This window comes from Octopus sinensis, linkage group LG25, assembly GCF_006345805.1.
Source record: "Octopus sinensis linkage group LG25, ASM634580v1, whole genome shotgun sequence".
Taxonomy (NCBI): domain Eukaryota; kingdom Metazoa; phylum Mollusca; class Cephalopoda; order Octopoda; family Octopodidae; genus Octopus; species Octopus sinensis.
In genome coordinates this window covers 20028918-20053906 of record NC_043021.1, presented here as the reverse complement: position 1 = coordinate 20053906, position 24989 = coordinate 20028918, and the positions used below count along the sequence as shown (strand labels likewise).

At 41.8% G+C, this 24989-nt stretch overlaps 1 protein-coding gene across 2 annotated transcripts in view; it reads right to left on the bottom strand.

The window, feature by feature from the left end:
* LOC115224378 (deubiquitinating protein VCIP135) overlaps nt 1-24989 on the bottom strand; it is a 71220-nt gene that overhangs the window by 37704 nt on the left and 8527 nt on the right. For both annotated transcript variants that reach the window (XM_036513372.1, XM_029795261.2), the window contains exons 2-3: nt 20583-21440; nt 285-413 (exon numbers count right to left, since the gene is read on the bottom strand). In XM_036513372.1, the coding sequence (XP_036369265.1) occupies nt 285-413; nt 20583-21417 (964 nt within the window). In that variant the 5' untranslated portion in view covers nt 21418-21440. The remainder of the gene's footprint in view (nt 1-284; nt 414-20582; nt 21441-24989) is intronic.

Below are 24989 nucleotides of genomic sequence, written 5' to 3'. Positions count from 1 at the left end.
ACATCGACTCCAGTGCGCAACTGGTACTTAATTTATCAACCCCGAAAAGATGAAAGGCAAAGTTGACCTCGGCGGAATTTGAACTCAGAACATAACAAGATGAGGACAAATATCCGTCGAATGTAAATAATGTATAAAAAATCAACCTCAATAAAATTCCATCAGACCCATGTGAACATGTCATAGTAGATACTAAACAAGAACAATGAGGATTATCACACACTCACACACAATCTCAAAGGCAATGTGGCTCATAGAAGATTTAGAAGGTTTGTAACAGTTACCTTGAATCCCCACAAGAGGAATGTAATGGTTTCGTCCTTGGCTGTTCCAGGCTATACATAAAGGTTTGTTCAGCTTACTGTCTTTGCCCCGGCATTCACTGGGATCACAGAAAGCTGGAAGAAAAACCCCTGGAAAGAAGGTAAAACAAAAATGTTAAGACAACCATTATTCAAGTTTCTTTTTATCAATTTTTAGTGTTTTGGTTCCAAAATTTGTTATTTTCTTGTTTTATTTTTCTCTTCTTCCAGTTAGTCTTTATTCTTTTTATTCCACTCTTTTGTCATTATTCACTGACATATGCTGTGCTTGAGAAAACTCGGCAAGCCAAGTGAGACCCTAACCTCGTGGCCTATGATAGGGGTGTAACCAGCCCACTTATGCGCACATTCCCTTCATTGGACACTAAACTCTGCTTGCAAAGACCTGTTGAGGCAAGTGAAATCGAAATCAAATTTGATGACTGGCATCCGTGCTAGTGAAGCGATAAGAGTACCATCCGAGCGTGATCGTTGCCAGAGCAACAAACTGGCTTCCGTGCTGATGGCACGTAAAAAGCACCATTCGAGTGTGATCGTTACCTGCGTCGCCTTACTGGCACTTGTGCTGGTGGCACATGAAAAAAACATTCGAGTGCCGCTGAACTGGCTCCTGTGCAGGTGGCACATAAAAAGCACCATTTGAGTGTGGCTGTTGCCAGCACCGCTTGACTGGCCCTCGTGCCGGTGGCACATAAAAACATCCACTACACTCTGAGTGGTTGGCGTAAGAAACTCTGCCAGATCAGATTGGAGCCTGGTGCAGCCATCTGGTTCTCCAGTCCTCAGTCAAATCGTCCAACCCATGCTAGCATGGAAAGCGGACGTTAAATGATGATCATGATGATGATATTACTTCTTTGCTTCCAACTCCACTCCAAAATGCATGTAGCAATGTAACTGCTTTATAGAAAGAAACCTTTTCTGCTCTGACCCTTTCATACCTTAAACCTACTTTCCTCCTAGTGCACTGGTTCTTAACCATTTACTACCTATGGACCTCTTTGACCCCTGTTTTACTCAGGTGGGAACCTCACAGCCATTTGATGTTTAAAAAGTTCTATTATGATTTTGTAATTAAATATTATTTAGGAATTGTATAATAAAATAGAAATTGTTAAAATATTTTGTATATTATAGAAATATATATTTCTTTACTGCCCAGAAAGGGCTAAACACAGAGGGGACAAACAAGGACAGACGAAGGGATTGAGTCGATTATATCGCCCCCAGTGCGAAACTGGTACTTTATTTGTCGACCCCGAAAGGATGAAAGGCAAAGTTGACCTTGGCGGAATTTGAACTCAGAACATAACGACAGACGAAATACCGCTAAGCATTTCGCCCGGCGCGCTAACGTGTCTGCCAGCTCGCCGCCTTAATTATAGAAATATAACCAATTTAAAGGACCCCTTTTGATCATGAATGACCACGGGAGTACACCTAGAAAGTTCCTCTCCAAGGCACAAGTACGGGCAAGGTTGTTTATGGAAGACCAGCAGTCGCCCATTCATACCAGCCTTCCCACTCCATGCCACTGATGTTATCCAAGGGAAAGGCAAAGGCCGATGCAGCTTGGCACCAGTCATGTCACAACTCATTTTTACAGCTGAGTTAACTGGAGCAACCTGAAATAAAATATCTTGCTCAAGGATACAACACACAACCTGGTCTGGGAATTGAACTCACTACCTCATGAGCCATGTGTCTTCACAATTTATTGCAGATAAATACAACAACAAAATCTTATATGAACTCCCGAGGGTCATGTGGACCCTGGATGAAAAGCCCCATCCTAGCACAAAGTTAACTCCTAAGGGGTTTGTAGTACTGTAAACTGCATGACAGCATCATTAGCATAGGTAGAACAAAAATACACCCAGTACATTCTACAAAATGGCCAGTATAGGCGTAGTTTTTGAATGTATAAGTAACACACGAACACAAATAAAGACATTGACTTTTATATAATAGATATGAATATGCACATATACATACATGTATATATGTGTGTGTATTTATTAGATATACAGACATACATACATACATATATATATGTGTGTATGTGTATTTATTACATATACAGACATACATACATATATATATATATATATGTGTGTGTATGTGTATTTATTACATATACAGACATACATACATATATATATATATATACACACACACACACACACACACACAAAGATAGATTGATAGATACAACTGAGTGGGCAAACAAAAATATGAGACACTGCCTAGTGCTTTTTTTTATTTTGATAAGCCTGGTACTTATTCTATCAGTTTCACACACAGGTGAACACATAAGAGTATTTATCACAACTGTCTGATGAATGAGTATGTGAAACTCTGAGGAACAGTTTTATAATTTTGCAGCTTTAATAATATATATATATATATATATATATATATATAAAAGGATGTGTTATAATACTATTCCACAGCCATACCAACAGTCCACTAATACTATTCCACATATACAAAAACAGCCATACCAACAATCCATTCCATCATCAGCTGGGCAGTAGCATTCATATTATCATCATCATTTAACGTCCGTTTTCCATGCTAGCATGGGTTGGACGGTTCGACCGAGGTCTGGGAAGCCAGGAGTCTGCACCAGGCTTCAGTCTGATCTGGCAGTGTTTCTACAGCTGGATGCCCTTCCTAACACCAACCACTCTGTGAGTGTAGTGGGTGTTTTTTACATGCCACCGGCACAGGTGCCAGGGGAGGCTGGCAGCGGCCATGATCGATCGGTGCTTTTTACATGCCACCGCCACAGAAGCCAGTCAAGGTGGGGCTTGCATCGGCCACATTCGGATGGTGCTTTTTACGTGCCACCGGCACAGGTATCACAACTACAATATATATATATATATGATAATCAGTTAACTGAACAGAAGATAGAGTTACTATAACTATTTTGTTTGACAATCGTTTCAACCCATCCTGCAAGTGTCCTTTATAGGTGGGATGCTGTGCATCATACCATGTTGCATCAGGTACATTCATACATAAAGTAGGGAGCTAACACTGCCGACTGCGGATGACACCAGGTAATCTGAACTTGTGAGAGTGCTTTACTCAATACATCAGCAAACTGACGTATACTCATTAATCCAAGATATTACATTATATAAATATATATACATATGTATATAATGTAACCCGTGTGTACCGTTGGTGATTTTTTCCCCTCTGTCTTCCCTTCTCTGGATCTTTCCTTCTCCTATGTCTCCGACGAAGAGCTCCGCTCGAAACGTTAAACTCTCCTTCTTTCCTGAGTGTCCAATAATACTATATTTGTTCCACGTCCTCGCGTCGTGTTTTTTTTGTGTGTTCTTGTTTGGATTAACTATATATATATATATATATATACATACATATACATATATATATATATATACATATATATATATATATATATATATATATACATATATATATACATATATATATATATATATATATATATACATATACATATATATATATATATATATACATAACATATATATATATATACATATATATATATACATATACATATATACATATACATATATACATTATATACATATATATATATATATATATATATATATATATATATAGAGAGAGAGAGAGAGAGAGAGAGAGAGAGAGAGAGAGATGTCTTTTAATTATAATTATCAGATCCCAGTGTTGTTAAATACAGATGCAGGGGTTTTTGTTTGCTTCTTTTCTTTCAACTAAAGAAATCTATTGTCCACAGCTAAAGGAAGGAAAAGTTCAGTGAGAAAGGACCCAAGTCCCTCGCTGCCATATACGATATGACTGAGTATAGAATTGGAATGAAACGAGAGATTTTCCTTTTGTCTTGACATAAGATCAATTTAGCATCAACATTAAACAGACCGTTTCCTTTCTTTTCAGTTCAGAAGTCCTTAACAGAAACCTGATTTATCTTTTCTTTAATCTTTTACTTGTATCAATCATTAGACTGTGGCCATGCTACGGCACCACCTTGAAGAAATGTTAGCCAAACCCAATATATACAATGGGCTTCTTTCAGTTTCCATTTGCCAAATCCACTGACAAAGCTTTGGTCAGCCTGAAGCTATAGTAGAAGACAGTTGGCCAAGGTGTTGTACCATGCAGTGGGATTGAACTGAAGACCATATGGTTGAGAAGCAAGCTTCTTAACCACACAGCCATACCTGCACCTATACTTTTTTTTTCTTTTTTTAGCCTGGTACTTATTGTATTGATCTGCTAAATTATGGGGACATAGATACACCAACACTGGTGGGGGAAAACACAGACACATACACACGCACATATACAACAGGCTTCTTTCAGTCTACCGAGTCCACTCATGAGGCTTTGGTCAACACAAGGCTATAGCAGAAGACACTTGCCCAAAGTGCCATGCAGTGGGACTGAACCTGGAATCATGAGGTTCTAAATCCCTATTCTTTTACGTTATATATCATCATCATTTAACGTCCGTTTTCCGCGCTAGCACGGGTTGGACGGTTCGACCGGGGTCTGCGAAGCCTGGGGCTGCACCAGGCTCCAGTCTGATCTGGCAGTGTTTCTACAGCTGGATGCACTTCCTAACGCCAACCACTCCGCAAGTGTAGTGGGTGCTTTTTACGTGCCACCTGCACAGGTGCCAGGGGAGGCTGGCAGCGGCCACAATCGGTTGGTGCTTTTAACGTGCCACCGGCACATTATAAAATAATAACTCTGGGAGTTGATAATTATCTGGAAGCCAATCATGTGTGTGTGTGTGTGTATCTGTTGATAATGTATCATCATCATTGTCGTTTTACGTCCACTTTCCATGCTGGCATAGGTTGGACGGTTTGACTCAGGACTGGTGAGCCAGAGGCTGGCAAAGTTTCTACAGCTGGATGCCCTTCCTAATGCCAACCACTCCAAGAATGTAGTGGGTGCTTTTACATGCTACCGGCATGAGGGCCAGTCAGGCAGCACTGGCAACGACCATGCTCAAAAGGTGTTTTTATATGCTACCTGCACAGGAGCCAGTCCGGCAGCACTGGCAATGACCACGCTCAAAAGGTGCTTTTCACGTGTAACACTGGCACATGTGCCAGTAAAGTGATGCTGGCAATGATCATGCTCGAATGTTGTTTTACCCGTGCTGGTAAAGCGATGCTAGCAATGAGCACGCTCAAATGCTGCTTTTCATTTGTTACCGGCACGGGAGCCAATCCGTGGCCCTGGCAACGGTCACGCTCGGATATGCTTTTAATGTTCAACTGGCATGAGTGCCAATCAGGCAGTACTGTCATTGGCCTCGTCAGCGATTTTGATTTGTTTACATTTGCCTCAATAGGTCTTCTCAAACAAGCAAAGTTCAATGTCCAATGATTGAGGGGTACTCATAAGTGGGTCGGTTACACCCCACGTTTGGATGTGCTTTTAATGTTCCACTGGCATGAGTGCCAATCGGGAGGTAGTCATCGACCATGTCAGCATTTTGATTTCACTTGCCTCAATGTCTTCACAAGCAAGGTTTATTGTCCAATAAATGAGGGGTATTCATAAATGGGCTGGTTACATCCACTGGCAAAGGCCATGAGCTATGGTCTCACTTGGCTTGTCGGGTCTTCTCAAGCACAGCATATCTCCAAAGGTCCCATTCACTAGTCACTGCCTCAGTAAGGCCCAATGTTCGAAGGTTATGCTTCACCACCTCATCCCAAGTTTTCCTGGGTCTACCTCTTCCACAGGTTCCCTCAACTGCTAGGGTGTGACACTTTTCGCACAGCTGTCCTCATTCATTTGCAACACATGACCATACCAGCGCAGTCATCTCTCTTGCACACCACATCTGATGCTTCTTAAATCCAACTTTTCTCTCAGGGCACTTACACTCTGTCATGTATGCACGGGAAAACAAAAAAAGCCAGTACTTCACAGAGTCCCTTGAGATGATTGTTCTGCAACAAGTTATTTGTTTATCATGTAACGATTCTTATTTGGATTTTGCTCTCTTTGAACACAGAATCAAGCAAGCATGCATCTATCCGTCCATTTGTCCATACATGCACATGGTATGACAAACAGACTAGGCTTCAATCACATAAAAATAAATCTCAACTTGATGAAAAACCTCTGAAATCATGGACTCTGCACCCCCCCCCCCGGATAAAATTATAAAAACAGATATAGGTGCAGGTATGGCAGTGTGGTTAAGAAGCTTGCTTCTCAACCATATGGTCTTCAGTTCAATCCCACTGCATGGTACAACACCTTGGCCAACTGTCTTCTACTATAGCTTCAGGCTGACCAAAGCCTTGTCAGTGGATTTGGCAAATGGAAACTGAAAGAAGCCCATTGTATATATGTGTGTATCTATGAACATCTGTGTTGTGTTTGTCCCCCACCACCACCCGACAACAGATGTTGGCTCATCTACGTCCCCTGTAACTTAGTGGTTCGGCAAAAAGAGACCGATAAAACGAGTACCAGACTTAAGAATATGTACTGGGGTCGATTCGTTTGAACTAAACGATTTAAGGCGATGCCCCAGCATGGCCACAATCCAACGAGTGAAAACAAACAAAAGAATAAAATATAAAATACTTGGAATGATTGTCTGTTGCTGGCTTCCACTATAATTATTGATGTCTAAGTAACAAAGAAACCTTCACTCCTACCTTGACCACCACCCTCAGAATCTCTAGACAGAACTATTGATAAAGCTGAAAATATAAAAACTTGGTAGTTGGAATACAATCCTAGATTTGTAATGCTTCTAGATTTCAATAAGCTTATTATGGTATTTCTATAGAACCAGTTTCTTGCTGCACAAGATCAGTTTTAGTTTCTATTCAGTAATTTCTTTCATAAATAAATCTGTCATTTCATCTCAAATTTGCAGCATCAAAAAAAAAAAAAATTTTTTTAATAAAAAAGAAAAAAAAAAGAATAAGATAATGGATTTCCAGATATGCAATGTCTGGAATAATAACAAAAATAATTCTTTCTACTATAGGCACAAGGCCTGAAATTTTATGGGAAGCAGGCAAGTTGATTACATCAACCCCAGTTCACAACTGGTACTTATTTTATCAACTCTGAAAGGATTAAGGGCAAAGCCAACCTTGGCAGATAATGATGATAATGATGATGATAATGAAAATGATAATAATAATAATAATAAATGCCCTGATGCAGTACCAGGCAGTGGCTCTCGTGGCTTCTGATCTTAACTGATTGGAAGTATTATCATGTACATGAAAACCACGCCAAATCAGACTGGAGACTGGTGCAGCCTTCCAGCATACCAGCCCGGTCAAACCCATGGCAGCATGGACAACAGACATTAAATGATGATGATGATATCAGAAATGAGATAATTCAAGAATGGAGTGGCATGAACAACACAATTGCAGAACACTGAAAGCACAAGTTCCACTCTTGTAATGTTCACAGACAATAAGGTGGACTTGTGAAGTTGCTGAGCGATATCCAAGAAATCAGAAAAAGCCACTCAGAAAGCCTTGATAATGATGGGAAGACAATTTAATTAAACAATTTGGGCCAAGATAGAAAAGATTGGCACAATGAAGACAGAATTGGAAATAAATTCTCATGTAATTGGACTCTACATAAGGTGAAACGTAATTGTAGAAAATTTCATTACAAAATATTTATTTTCCTGGACGTTATGAGGAAACAAAGTTGGTAGGGCACATTTGCATATGTATGCTAATTGCTTTAACATAAGTAGTACTAAGATTACATTGCTATTATATATCTATATATTGGTTTGCTCCACTTCACTTTCATTCTGTATGTAACAATACTTAATGATATAACTGCATGTTATATATAAACAAAGAATATACTTCTTTTGTTGGGTTTTACATCAAGAGGGTGACAATAATGTGAATGAGATGGGCTCACATTTTAACTACACGTCAAGTCAAGTGAAATCATGGTTATCACAGGTACTGGTGTCATACAACTGGCACCTATTACCGTCTTGGAGTGGTTGGCATTAGGAAGGGCATCCAGCCATAGAAATCATGTGAAATCAGACTGAAGTCTGGTGCTAGAATGGACAATGGGCGTTATGATGATGATGATAATAGTCCCAGTTGAAATGCCCCTTAATAAAAGGGCCTGCTGAATCGGGGCTGACTCAAGGGCTAAATAACTATTTCTTTACTACCCACAGGGGGCTAAACACAGAGAGGACAAACAAGGACAGACAAATGGATTAAGTCGATTACATCGACCCCTGTTCATAACTGGTACTTAATTTATCGACCCCGAAAGGATGAAAGGCAAAGTCAACCTCGGTGGAATTTGAACTCAGGAACATAAAGACGGACGAAATACCTATTTCTTTACTACCCACAAGGGGCTAAACACAGAGAGGACAAACAAGGACAGACAAACGGATTAAGTCGATTACATCGACCCCTGTGCATAACTGGTACTTAATTTATCGACCGCGAAAGGACAAAAGCAGAGTCGACCTCGGTGGAATTTGAACTCAGAATGTAAACTGGTCTATCTCCTCTTCTAGAATTGTTGTTGCTTTTATCTGCAACTACAGAATTTCTCTGCTGATAATAATTCTTTTGGCAAGGGTAGTGGTGGAAGTGGTGGAAGATAAACAGCAAGATGACTTAGTTTTGTGTATTCTACTTGCAAAATGTTGTTTGGGAAAATATTTTAATCACCAAAATCATTTTCTAACAGAAAGTCCGTTCACATGTGAAAACACATGAATGTATATGCGTACGTGTGTGCGTGCACATATATGTGCCTGTGTCTATGTATATATGTGTGTGTGTGTATATATGTAAAATCACATAATTTTACCCATGTGTGTGTGTGTGTCTATATATGTATGTGTTTATATATATATATATATATATATATATATATATATATATATATATTACATATGCGTCTGAATATGTGCATATATTATATGAAGGCATGTGTGTATGTACATATATGTGTGTGTGTGTATATATGTTATTCTAAACTTATTTTTTCTCATCATTTTTATTCTTATTATTATTATCATTATTATTATTATCAATCAATTTCTTATTCACTACTGGTCCCTTTGTAAATATGAAACCTTGTATTTGTGCAAGAAAAAAAATCAATACCAATCAACTGATCAGTGAATGAATCAATAGGAATCCACACCCACACAGAGATAACCCCCACCCCGAGTTGTCGTTTCCCCCTCCCCTTCTTCCTACCCATTTATATCCAGTTCTAATAATTCCAAACTGTTATTACATTTTAGTGTTCTTCCGTGCCTAAGTCTCATTCTCTCTTTCTATCGGACTATCTCCGATTCTCCAGTATGTGTGTGGGTGTGTGCACATAAAATTTATGAATTCTTTTCTCTCATTCTTTTACTGGTTTCAGTCATTTGACTGCGGCCATGCTGGAGCACCGCCTTTAATCGAGCAACTCGACCCTGGGACTTATTCTTTTGTAAGCCCAATACTTATTCTATCGGTCTCTTTTGCCATGCTGGAGCACCGCCTTTAATCGAGCAACTCGACCCCGGGACTTATTCTTTTGTAAGCCCAGTACTTATTCTATCGATCTCTTTTGCCGAACCGCTAAGTAACGGGGACATAAACACACCAGCATCGGTTGTCAAGCAATGCTAGGGGGCCAAACACAGACACACAAACACGCATATATATATACATATATATACGGGCTTCTTTCAGTTTCCGTCTACCAAATTCACACACAAGGCTTTGGTCGGCCCGAGGCTATAGCAGAAGATACTTGGCCAAGGTGCCATGCAGTGGGACTGAACCCGGAACCATGTAGTTGGTAAACAAGCTACTTACTACACAGCCACTCCTATATTTATATATATATAAATGTGTATGTATGTATCGCTCTCTCTCCCTGTATGTGTGTGTGTGTGTGTATACATATATGCAGTAATCCCCTGCCATATTGCGGTTCCCCTATCGTGGTTTATTATTTAAGCCTTTGTCGATTCCTCCGTGGTGTTGTTTTGCATTTATAATAAAATAAATATATACAAATTACACAAATAATCTTTTAAAAAATATACAGAACAGTTTCTACTTCATGGATTTTTTCCTATCATGGTGGCACGTAAAAAGCACCATCCGAATGTGGCCGTTGCCAGCACCGCCCTGACTGGCCTCGTGCCGGTGGCACATAAAAGGCACCATCCGATCGTGGCCGTTGCCAGCCTCGCCTGGCCCCCATGCCGATGGCACGTAAAAAGCACCATTCGATCGTGGCCGTTTGCCAGCCTCGTCTGGCACCTGTGCCAGTGTCACGTAAAAAGCACCCACTACACTCATGGAGTGGTTGGCGTTAGGAAGGGCATTCAGCCATAGAAACATTGCCAGATCAGACTGGGCCAGGTACAGCCTTCTGGCTTCCCAGACCCCAGTTGAACCGTCCAACCCATGCCAGCATGGAAAGCGGACGCTAAACGATGATGATGATGATGATGATGGGGGGTTTTGGAAGGTAACAACCGCGATAGTCAAAGTAATACTGTATGTGTGTGTGTATATATATATATATATATAGGCGGCGAGCTGGCAGAAATGTTAGCGCGCCAGGCGAAATGCGTAGCCGTATTTCATCTGTCATTACGTTCCGAGTTCAAATTCCGCCGAGGTCAACTTTGCCTTTCATCCTTTCGGGGTCGATAAATTAAGTACCAGTTACGCACTGGGGTCGATGTAATCGACTTAATCCGTTTGTCTGTCCTTGTTTGTCCCCTCTGTGTTTAGCTCCTTGTGGGCAGTAAAGAAATATATATGTGTGTGTGTGTAGAGATAGATAGATAGACAGACAGATAGATGGATAGACAGAAAGATAGATAGATAGATAGATAGATATATAGATATATGGATGGATGGACGGACGGACGGACGGACGGACAGACAGACAGACAGACAGACAGACAGACAGACAGACAGACAGACAGACAGACAGACAGACAGACAGACAGACAGACAGACCACTGCATCTATTCAGAATGATAGGTAAATAGATATGCAAGTGCATATATACATGTACGTGTATGTATACAGAAATATAGACACACAGACAGACAGACACTGTAAACATCCATACATGTGTATCTTATTCTGTCTGTCTTTCTATCCTTCCCTTTTTGTTCAGTTCAATTCCAAGTAGACCAAAGTATTTCCACTCTTTACAATTTTGGTCCGTCCATCCCACCGCTGCCAACGGCAGCAGCAGCACCACTACCACCACTACCCACACCGCAATCACCAATATTGTACGTTTGATGGTTATACACAATAACTCATTGTCTACGATATAATAGAAATTTCCTCTTCTCTCTCTCTCTATTTTCCCTGCTTCCTTTTCTGGTCCCAATTTTGCTAAATAGATTGCATATCTCAGATATATATATATATATATATATATATATATATATATATACATACATACATACATACACAGATATATATATATATATATATATACAGATATATATACATACACAGATATATATACATACACAGATATATATACATACACAGATATATATATATACATACACACACACATATATATATATACATACACAGATATATATATATACATACACACACACATATATATATATATACATACACAGATATATATACATATATACATACACAGATATATATACATATATACATACACACACACATATATATATATATACATACACAGATATATATACATATATACAGATACATATATACATATATACAGATACATATATACATATACAGATATATAAATATATACAGATATAGACATATATACATACATATATACAGATATATATATATACAGATATATACATATATACAGATATATACATATATACATACATATATACAGATATATACATATATACATACATATATATATAGATATATACATATATACATACATATATATATAGATATATACATATATACATACATATATAGATATATACATATATACATACATATATATATACATATATAGATATATACATATATACATACATATATATATAGATATATACATATATACATACATATATATATATATATATATATATACATACATATACACACATATGTACATACATATGCACACACACACACACACACATATATATATATATATAGAGAGAGAGAGAGAGATATATACAGATATATATATATATATATATATATAGGGCCTTACACACATGTTGTAGACCACATTAAGGCAAAGTTGAATGAACTGATTGCCTTGAACTCATTCTGCAAACACAGACACAATGTCTCGTCTCTTTGCCTTTTCTGCACAGACTTTAATGGCCTCTGCTCCTCCCAGACCTCACATAACCCGTTCTCTCACTTTCACAACCTTGCAGACGCTAGACAGATATGATAGACAGACAGAACTGAATAAATAAGCAGAGAAATAAATAATTCCACTCAGTATCTTAGCTGTAGTCGGTACTAGGAGAACAATTCCAATAAATTGGCGTAAGAACAAGACTTGGTCACTGGGAGAATACTTATATCATGAAAATAAGAACATAGGTGAGTTGAGGCAAAGTAAGACCTCCCCTGAGGAAAAGACTAAAAAAAAAAAAAATCAGAGAATGAGGTTGATAGAAAGTGAAAGAAACCAATCGTATGAAGGACAGTCTCAGGACACTGAACCTTACAGAGGACATGACAAAGGATTGAAATATCTGGTGCCTTGCTGTACTCAAGAGGACCCCCCCCCCACAGCAGAAGAGTTAATACCACTTCTGCTAAAGAGGATTGGCCTGCAAGAGCCCTGTGCTGGCGCCATGTAAAAGCACCCAGTACACTCTGTAAAGTGGTTGGCATTAAGGACATCCAGCTGTAGAAACCAGGCCGAATCAGACTGGAACCTGGTGCAGCCCTCCTGCTTGGAAGCCCTGATCAAACTATCTAACCCATGCAAGCATGGAAAATAGATGTTAAAGGATGATGATGATGATATAAACAGTTATGGGTGGCGAGCTGGCAGAAATGTTAACAGGCCGGGCGAAATGCGTAGCCGTATTTCGTCTGTCGTTACGCTGTGAGTTCAAATTCCGCCAAGGTCGACTTTGCCTTTCATCCTTTCAGGGTCGATAAATAAAGTACCAGTTACACACTGGGGTCGATGAAATCGACTTAATCCCATTGTCTGTCCTTGTTTGTCCCCTCTATGTTTAGCCCCTTGTGGGTAATAAAGAAATAGATATATACAGTTATGGTTTATTCTGTTAAGAACATAGAATACAGTATAAAGCTCGTCCACCTTCGGATTTCATCCTGTATTCTCCAGTAGTAGTATTCTATGTACTTCCAGGCTTGCATTTGGGCATCTGTTGTGTGTGAGCAGATAATAGCCTGCCAACGGTCCTTCAACTACAACACACCTTAATAAACTCATTGGCTACTACTAAATTCAGGCCATGACAGACACAGAGGATGTTCTTGAAGCCAAGAATCTGAACTTACAGAGACAATAGTTACATATCAGCTGAGGAAACCCAACTAGATCTCATAATGCAGGGAAACGTTTGCATATTCAAGTACCTGCATGCCTGGAGAACTACATTGCCTAGAAAAAAATTGTAGTGATTGAAAAATAAATATCCGACTGTACTCCTTTTGTTGACTTTTGTCGCGGAGTGGTTCGCGTTAGGAAGGGCATCCAGCTGTAGAAACACTGCCAGATCTGACTGGGCCTGGTGCAGCCTTCTGGCTTCCCAGACCCCGGTCGAACCGTCCAACCTGTGCTAGCGCAGAAAACGGACGTTAAACGATGATGATGATGATATATAAAGCTGAAGTTGTCTGTGTGTGGCGGGTTTGGTAGCCTTCAACTAACACTATCTCCTCCGACACCCTGCAGCGCAAGTTGACCAAAATTGAGAGTATGATAGAAGGCTTGCTCTTCCTTCCGTAGAAGAAAAAATTCAAATCGGACCATGTTAACACCAAAAATTATTTACATCAAAAAGGTGCTTTTTTTTCTATGAAAATCCCTATTTTTTATGATTTTTTTACTGCTGTACTCTCTTTACTCTTTTACTTGTTTCAGTCATTTGACTGCGGCCATGCTGGAGCACCGCCTTTAGTCGAGCAAATCGACCCCGGGACTTATTCTTTGTAAGCCCAGTACTTATTCTATCGGTCTCTTTTGCCGAACCGCTAAGTGACGGGGACATAAACACACCAGCATCAGTTGTCAAGCAATGCTAGGGGGCCAAACACAGACACACAAACACACATATATATATATATATACGACAGGCTTCTTTCAGTTTCCGTCTACCAAATCCACTCACAAGGCACTGGTCGGCCCGGGGCTATAGCAGAAGACACTTGCCCAAGATGCCACGCAGCAGGACTGAACCCGGAACCATGTGGCTGGTTAGCAAGCTACTTACCACACAGCCACTCCTGCGCCTATGTGTCGCCATTTTTCGGTGTATTTCAACCAGGAAAATGTTCACTTAAAGAGAATAACAAGCTACGTAATGCAAAATTTTTACTTTTCAAAAATTCCAATTCTAAAGGGTCAAAACAAACCCGAGCAATGCCGGGCGATACTGCTAGTATATACACACAAGGGGTGCTAAAAAGCTCCTGGCTTTTGGTAAAAGAAAATACTGGGGAATCGGTTAACTATGATTTTATTCAACATATTCCCCTCTCAGATTCAAACACTTATTGCAGTGGTCCTTCAGTTTTCCTAAACTCTGTAAAAGAACACGGAAGGTAGGGTTTCTTACCACACCGCCATGTCTGCACCTATACAAATATACATCCTTGCAAGAAATGAAGCCAGTATGCTCCGATGGATGTGTAATGTCAGTGTTCATAATCGTCAGAGTGTAAGTACTTTGAGAGAAAAGTTGAACCTAAGAAGTGTCAGTTGTGGTGTGCAAGAGAGACGGCTGCGCTGGTATGGTCATGTGACGAGAATGGCTGAAGATAGTTGTGTGCAAAAGTGCTACAACCTAGCAGTTGAGGGAACCTGTGGAAGAGGTAGACCCAGGAAAACCTGGGACGAGGTGGTGAAACACGACCTTCGAACTTTAGGTCTCACCAAGGAAATGACTGAAGACCGAGTCCTATGGAAGTGTGCTGTGCATGAGAGGACCCGGCAGGACTAGTCAGGCCATATCCCGTGGCCCCTACCTGGGACGTAGTCGATCCACCTGTGCATGCCTTCCTTCTTGTGACACTTGTGAAGACCTGCTGAGGCAAGTGAAAATCAATCAAAATAGATGAACATCAATGGAATTTGTATCTTTGTGGTACCAGTGCCTGTGGCACACAAGAAAACCATCCGAACGTGGCCGTAGCCAGTACCGCATCGACTGGCCTCCGTGCTGTGGGAAGCCTCATCTAGCACCTGTGTCGGTGGCACATAAAAACACCATCCGAAGACCCGGCAAGACTAGTCAGGCCATAACCCATGGCCCCTACCTGGGACGTAGTCAGTCCACCTGTGCATACCTTCCTTCTTGTGACACTTGTGAAGACCTGTTGAGGCAAGTGAAAATCAAATCAAATCAAAACAAATCAAAATAGATGAACATCAATGGAATTTGTATCTTTGTGGTACCAGTGCCGGTGGCACGTGGCACATAAGAAAACCATCCGAACGTGGCCGTAGCCAGTACCGCATCGACTGGCCTCCGTGCTGTGGGCACGTAACAAGCACCATCCGATCGTGGCCGTTTGCCAGCCTCATCTGGCACCTGTGTCGGTGGCACATAAAAACACCATCCGAGCGTGGCCGTCTGCCAGCCTCGTCTGGCACCTGTGTCGGTGGCACATAAAAACACCATCCGAGCGTGGCCGTCTGCCAGCCTCGTCTGGCACCTGTGTCGGTGGCACATAAAAAACACCATCCGAGCGTGGCCGTCTGCCAGCCTCGTCTGGCACCTGTGTCGGTGGCACATAAAAAACACCATCCGAGCGTGGCCGTTTGTCAGCCTCGTCTGGCACCTGTGTCGGTGGCACATAAAATCACCCACTACACTCTCGGAGTGGTTGGCGTTAGGAAGGGCATCCAGCTGTAGAAACACTGCCAGATCTGACTGGACTGGTGCAGCTTTCGGGCTCCCCAGACCCCAGTTGAACCGTCCAACCCATGCTAGCATGGAGAGCGGACGTTAAATGATGATGATGATGATGATGATGAATTCCAATGTTTGTTTCCACCGTGAATGAGCAAGAGAGTAGGTCCCTCTCACACAGTGTGCTGTCCGTCAACATAGTCCTTTATTATCTTGGGCGAGGTTTAACAGGTTTGGATCTGCCTTCACCACTTCATCACAAGTTCTCGTGTCTCCCTCTCACACAGGTTCCATTGACTTTGAGCACATTGCACTTCATACATATTATACAACTAGCACTATGACCCGGCAACACTGGGTCATAGTGCTAGTGCATGCATATACAGCTGTGTGCGTGCGCACATACACGCGAGTACTGTCCAAATCTCCGACCAATCACATACAGCTAGCTGGCATTCAATTAGCATATCAAGTTTCAGGCATTTTGATTGGGTTTTGGATAGAAAATTCACAAAAAAGTCACTTCTATTGATTTTTTAATGGCTTTGCGGGGTGACTGGGGAAATGTAAAGATGTGTACAACCACCCTTGGATGGTTTTGAATGACCATAGAAAGTGCGAGCCCTCTAACTGAAAAATTGTGGATTTGTATAAAGGACACACACACAGACATTTTGCCGTTTATATATATAGAAATACTGTGCCTAGAGTTACGTGGTGGTGGAATAATACAGTAGACAAAGCCATTAGAGCAAAGAAACAGGCCTGGAAAGCCTGGAGGGATGGGGTAGCAGGGAACTGTACCAGGTAGCCAAAAGGGAGGCTGGGCGGCAGGTATACATAGCCAAAGATGAAGCAGAAAAGAAGAAGTTTGCCAATGTCCAGCGACGTGAGGACCAAAGAACTGAGGTATTTCGGATTGCTAGACAGTGTGTGAGAGAAAATAGTGATGTCACAGGAGAGAAATGCGTCCGCATGGATGATGGGGCACTTGATTTTAATGTTTCTGAAAAGAAAAAGGCTTGGAGAAGCCATTATGAGAGACTGCTGAATGTGGAAAATGAATGGGAGGAGGAGAGCCTGCCAAATGTTGACCCAGTAGAGGGACCAGCTATCCGAATAGACAGCTCCCTAGTAGTTGAGGCAATTAAGGATATGAAACCAGAACCCCCCCCCCCCCCGCCCATCAGGAATCACTGCTGAGATGCTTAAAACATCTGGTTGTGTGGGCGATGGCCTAGTCACCTGTATTGTAAACCATAATGGAGTCATACCCAATGACTGGCGTAGCAACACCATAGTCAACTGCTACAAGGGTAAAGGTGATGCTCTAGATAGAAATAGCTACAGGGGTATTGAACTGTTGGATCAGGTGATGAAGGTCACAGAGAGGGTCATAGCCCATCTCATTAGGGAGAGAATTTGCTTAGATGAGATGCAGTTCGGTTTTGTGCCAGGTAGAAGCACCACTGATGCCATATTCCTGGTTCGACAACTGTACAGGCCCTATACAGAGAGGCTGTCAGCAAGGTTAGGATTGGCAATGAGTATAGTGAAGAATTCCGGGTAGAAGTAGGGGTCCACCAAGGTTCAGCCCACAGTCCCCTCTTATTCATCATAGTCCTCCAGGCAATAACAGAGGAATTCAAAACAGGTTGCCCCTGGGAGCTCCTCTATACTGATGACCTGGCCCTCATAGCAGAATCACTACCGGAACTAGAAAAGAAATTTTGGGTGTGGAAGCAAGGTTTATAATCAAAGAGCCTTAGAGTAAATGTAGCAAAGACCAAAGTTATAGTAAGCAGAAAGGCGAACTCATCATACACACCCTCGGGCAGGTGGCCCTGCTCGATCTGTAAGAAAGGTGTAGGTAGAAACTCCATAAGATGTATCCAGTGTAAGCTATGGACGCATAAGAGGTGCAGCAACATCAAAGGGAAATTAACTGATAAGATAGCTTTCATGTGCGGCAGATGCACAGGGACAATAGACACCACAGATACTCAGAAAACAGATTCCATCACACTCCAGGGGGAGAAACTAGAAGTAGTTGATAGTTTCCGCTACCTAGGTGACAAAGTTAGTAGTGGAGGTGGATGCTCAGAGAGTGTCACCACTAGAATACGAATAGCCTGGGCAAAGTTCATAAAGCTCCTACCCCTACTGGCGACAAAGGGTCTCTCACTCAGAGTGAAATGTAGATTGTATGATGCATGTGTGCGAACTGCCATGCTTCACGATAGTGAAACATGGGCTGTGACTGCAGAGGACATGCGTAGACTTGAAAGAAATGAAGCTAGCATGATCCGCTGGATGTGTAATGTCAGTGTGCACACATGACAGAGTGTAAGCACCCTGAGAAAAATGCTGGACATAAGAAGCATCAGATGTGGTGTGCAAGAGAGACGCTTGCGATGGTATGGTCATGTACTGCGGATGGATGAGGAGAGATGTGTGAAGAAGTGGCGCTCCCAAACAGTTGAAGGTATCAGGGGAAGAGGTAGACCCAGGAAGACATGGGATGAGGTAGTCAAGCATGACCTCCAAGCGTTGGGCCTCACAGAGGCAATGACGAAGGACCGAGATCTCTGGAGATATGCTGTGACTGCAAAGACCCGGGCTGCTTCCTGCACCAGTTTCGCATAGCCCCAGCCCATTCAAAGTACCTTGGATTGCAGAACGACCTGCTGTGCTTGAGGAGACCTATTGAGTCAAGTACATGAACATCGAAATAAATATCGAATGGAAATAGTAGTTGTGATACCTGTGCCGGTGGCACGTAAAAAGCACCATCTGAACGTGGGTTTCTGTGCCGGTGGCATGTAAAAAGCACCAACCAATCATGGCCGCTGCCAGCCTCCCCTGGCACGTAAAAAGCACCCACTACACTCATGGAGTGGTTGGTGTTAGGAAGGGCATACAGCTGTAGAAACACTGCCAGATCAGACTGGAGCCTGGTGCAGCCTCCTGGCTTCCCAGACCCCGGTCAAACCGTCCAACCCATGCTAGCATGGAAAACGGACGTTAAACGATGATGATGATGATGTACCCTGTTTTGAGTAAGCACCATGATTATGAAGTTGGTTAATTTGCATCGGTGTCATATCCTGTGCTAGCACCCCATAAAAAGCACCCAGTACATTTTGGTGAGTGGTTAGCATTAGAAAGGGTATCCAGCTGTAGAAAGCATGTCAAAACATAAGGCTGGAAACTGATGCAGCCCTCTGGCCTGTCAGCTCCTGTCAAACTGATGCCAGCATGGGAAACAGACAATAAATGATGATGATGATGTGTTAAAAACAATTTTGTTCTTTACCCTGGATTGATAAAAAGATTAAACATACTGTTGTTTTTAGCATTAATTTGTACTTGTATCTGTTTTATTTTTATCTTAAAAATATAATGCTGTATATGGGCACAAGATGGTATATTTTAAGAATTTTAAATGGATTAATTAATATCAAACTGACCTTGCTTTAGATGTGTATTAATTTGAACCTGTTTAATTACAACTTAGTTCTTTACTTTTCATTACTCTTTTACTTGTTTCAGTCATTTGACTGTGGCCATGCTGGAGCACCGCCTTTAGTCAAACGAATTGACCACAGGACTGGTTGTTTGTAAGCCTAGTACTTATTCTATCGGTCTCTTTTGCTGAACCACTAAGTTACGGGGACGTAAACACACCAGCATGGGTTGTCAAGCGATGTTGGGGGGGGGGGACAAACACAGACACACAAACATACACACATACATACATACATATATATATATATATATATATACACACACACATATATACGACGGGCTTCTTTCAGTTTCCGTCTACCAAATCCACTCACAAGGCTTTGGTCTGCCCGAGGCTATAGCAGAAGACACTTACCCAAAGTGCCACGCAGTGGGACTGAACCCGGAACCATGTGGTTCATAAGCAAGCTACTTACCACACAGCCACTCCTACACCTGTTGTTCATTTTTACATTATTTTAAGCATATATTCAAAACCGTTTCCAGAAAACTAGACAATACAGAAATATGGGACACTTCTGGTCCCAAATTTGTCAGATAATCTGTCTGGTTCTGTACTAACAATGACAACAACAACAACAAGCTTCATTGAAACCTACCTGAGTAGTCACCTGAGCTTCTGATTCCAATGATGGAATCTAAAAGAATAATTGGTCTTTTCAAAACATTCGCAAGTCCAAAAATATGAATATTCCTCAATCCGAGGGGTTCACCATCAAGGGGAACAAAGTTTGGTTCACACTCAGCAATGATTTCCTGCCACTCAAGGGGATGAATGAAGTCTTCAAAATGCATTTTATAAACTTCCAGCTTTTCTAGAAAGTGACAGCGAAGGTTTTCTCGGAGGGCATGCCAAAACAGTTCTCTGCCAATCAGGGCCCGAGAGATAGCATAGACCAGGCAGTGGCCGTCTCCGTCAGTGTGAATGGGGACTAGTCTTTCTTCGTTGTCATTCGCAGCTTTGATAATACTCAGTGTTTCACTGAGGTAAGTGAGACTTCCGGAGCAGTCAGTACCATAATATGGTATGTTTAAATGGGCGGGGTCAATGTGAAATGCATGGGAGCTGAGACGGCTGCAATTGAACGTGTTTCCATGACCCATTTCACTTAACAGTTTTGCCTTCTGTGTATTCCGGTCCAATCCATATTGTGTGAAAAGGGGAGACAGTAGCTTACATACGTAATTGGAAATACCCATGACTTTCGTCTCCTCCGTGCGTTTCTCCTGAAGCATTGGTCGAAGGAATTTCAAAACTTCACTTAAATCGGAAACCTTCCTGACATCTTTTAATGTGTGCTTTTCGTGAAACTGACCACATAACAGGCATTCAACTGTCTCGCTGGACTCATCAAAGAACAGGCTGGCTCTACACTGATCATCAGGACAAAATGCAGTGAGCACTTTCTCTTGATCTTCCGTCCATGTCCCCATCTTGAGTTCTGGTGAAATGAAAACTGTAAAAGAGAGACAGAAAAATAAATAAAATTTCAAATAATGGGAGAGTGGGAGAGATAGAGAGAGATAAAACTTGAATTAATTACAGAGAATTTTCCGACATACAAGTTGAATTTGCAGGCCAAAATTTACTGCGAAAAAAAAAAAGAAAAAGAAAAAAACAAGGTAGAATGATTAATACACCAAGACAACTTTGGAAGGCCAAAAATTCCATATGAAATACAGCAGGTTTTGGAAAGATAGTGAGGATGCTTGAATGTTTACATTATATACTATGTTGACTTGTATGCCAGAGAATACAGTAAAACCTAATTAAGTTAATTTTTTGGCTCAAAAAGCAAAAACCAAGGCCATGTAGGGGGACATGGAGTTATGTACAGGGAGGGTGTTCATGCAAAGAGTTCAGGCCATTTCTGGTCAAGAGAGACTTTGAACCGAGCAGTCGTCGGCATCTTCACTATCTCATCCGGCAGCTTATTCCACGGATCTGCAACCCGGACGGAGAAAGCCCCTCTCCTTCGATTGAGATGAAATCATCGCAGATAGAGCTTTTCGGAGTGACCCCTCAGCCGACGCTCTGGAGCAGGAGTGAAGAACAGCTCTTAGATATAGATATATTATATAAAAAGGCAGCGAGCTGGCAGAAACAATTAGTGCACCAGGCGAAATGCTTAGTGGTGTTTTGTCTGCCATTACGTTCTGAGTTCAAATTTCGCCGAGGTCAACTTTGCCTTTCATCCTTTCGGGTTCGATAAATAAAGTACCAGTTACGCACTGGGGTCAGCTGATATGTAACTATTGTCTCTGGGGTCGATGTAATCGACTTAATCCCTTTGTCTGTCTTTGTTTGTCCTCTCTATGTTTAGCCCCTTGTGGGCAATAAAGAAATATATATAAAAAGAGAGAGGGAGGAAGAGAGCCAGATACACATATGCACACATAACATCAATGAATTATAAATAAAAGAAATGAGAGAGTGAGGGAAAGGGAGCCGGAGAGTGTAAAACCCATTTAGAAGCCTAAAAACTGTAAAGATTTCATTTGATTAAAAACAAGGCCAAAAGTTGCCAAGATCAGAAAAAGTTGATTGAAAGTGATAGGAGAGTGGTAGTGAAATTATTATTAGCAACTGGTCTGATCACCATCATCATCGTTTAACGTCCGTTCTCCATGCTAGCATGGGTTGGACGGTTCGACCGGGGTCTGGGAAGCCAGAAGGCTGCACCAGGCTCCAGTCTGATCTGACAGAGTTTCTACAGCTGGATGCCCTTCCTAACGCCAACCATTCCGTGAGTGTAGTGGCTGGTTTTTACATGCCACTGGCACAGGTGCCAGAGGAGGCTGGCAATGGCCATGAACGGTTGGGGCTTTTTACGTGCCATTGGCACAGACGCCAGTCAGGGCGGTGCTGGCATCGGCCACGTTCGGATGGTGCTTTTTACGTGCCACCGGCACATGGATCACAACTACAATTTCCATTGACTTGATGTACTTGAACTACAATTTCCATTGATTTTTGATGTTGAGCACCATCCGATCGTGGCCGTTTGCCAGCCTCGTCTGGCCCCCGTGTCAGTGGCACGTAAAAAGCACCATCCAACCGTGGCCGTTTGCCAGCCTCGTCTGGCACCTGTGCTGGTGGCACGTAAAAAGCACCCACTACACTCACGGAGTGGTTGGCGTTAGGAAGGGCATCCAGCCGTAGAAACATTGCCAGATCAGACTGGGCCTGGTGCAGCCTTCTGGCTTCCCAGACCCCAGTAGCACCGTCCAACCCATGCCAGCATGGAAAGCAGATGCTAAACAATGATGATGATGATGATGATGTACTTGACTGATAATGTAGGAAACAATATTCACCTTGGCAGAACTGAACTCAGTGCACTGAGACTATGAAATTATGCAAAAAGCAAATGTTTGAATGTAAACAGGACATTAAATGGCAGTAATTAACACAAAGAAGCATTCAGAGCATGAAGCAGGTATGAGAGTGGTCCGCAACCCTTTGAGGTGTGTCAGTGTGTTGTAACAGTCTGAGAGGCATGGCTGTGTAGTTAGGTTTTTCCTTAACAGCTATTTCGTTTTTGAGTTCAATCCCTTTCTGTGGTACCTTCCTTGATTGAAATGGTTTATACTCTAGGCCTCGGTTGGCCAATACACTGAGAGTGGAGGTAATACTTATCTCCATTTAAACATGGACGTTCTATAAGGACAAACTTTACTGTGGTAGTTACCATGACAGAAATCCACATATTGGCTTTTTGGAGCAAAATGCACAACCATGTTTAAGTGGAAATATGCACAAGTATAGGAGTGGCTGTGTGGTAAGTAGCTTACTTACGAACCACATGGTTCAGGGTTCAGTCCCACTGCGTGGCACCTTGGGCAAGTGTCTTCTACTATAGCTTCAGGCCGACCAAAGTCCGTTGAGGTCAACTTTGCCTTTCATCCTTTCGGGGTCAATAAATAAAGTACCAGTTACGCACTGGGGTTGATATAATCGACTTAATCCCTTTATCTGACCTTGTTTGTGCCCTGAAAGAAGCCCGTCATATATATGTATATATACGTGCATGTATATGTTTGTGTGTCTGTGTTTGTCCCCGCCAACACTGCTTGACAACCCATGCTGGTGTGTTTACGTCCCCGTAACTTAGCAGTTCAACAAAAGAGACCGATAGAATAAGTACTAGGCTTACAAAGAATAAGTCCTGGGGTCGATTTGCTTGACTAAAGGCGGTGCTCCAGCATGGTCACAGTCAAATGACTGAAACAAGTAAAAGAGTAAAGAGTATTACCATTTGATATTAATACTGCCTCTATCACTATCGTATATTTTGAGTAGAGATAGTGAGCAGAACTTCCTCAATTGACACCCTAATCTCTTAATAAAGGACCGGCTGGATAATGTAAGTTCCTTAAGTAGAAAAATTCTGTTGGGTCCAGGGGCGTAGCTAGGGTAAATGGCACCCAGGCCACACATCAAAATTGCCCCCTCCACACACACACACCACCACCACCAAAAAGCAGTGCATGCATTTTGTGAGGTCAAGTAAGACCACCTATTGTCTAGTGGTTGATAAGCAAAACAAACCGTGACTGAAAAGATTTAAAAAATTCTTTTTTAGTGGCTCCAGTCTGATCTGGCAGTGTTTCTATAGCTGGATGCCCTTCCTAACGCCAACCACTCCGCGAGTGTAATGGGTGCTTTTTACGTGCCACCGTCACAGGTGCCAGACGAGGCTGGCAAACGGCCACAATCAGTTGGTGCTTTTTACGTGCCACCGGCACGGAAGCCAGTCAAGGCAGCGCTGGCATCGGCCACGATTCGGATGGTGCTTTTTACGTGCCTATACGCGTTGCAAACTGAAAGAACAGTTGCAAATTGAACCGGACCTTTTTCGAAGGTCTTTACTTTGCAAGAATTCCACCACTGCTTTGAAGAGCAGAAAATGCGTCTGAGACCAATGCATTGCTTCAAATGGAGAATAATTTGAAGGTGAGAAAAGAGTAAACATGTAAAACTAATTAAATAAAATGATATTGCA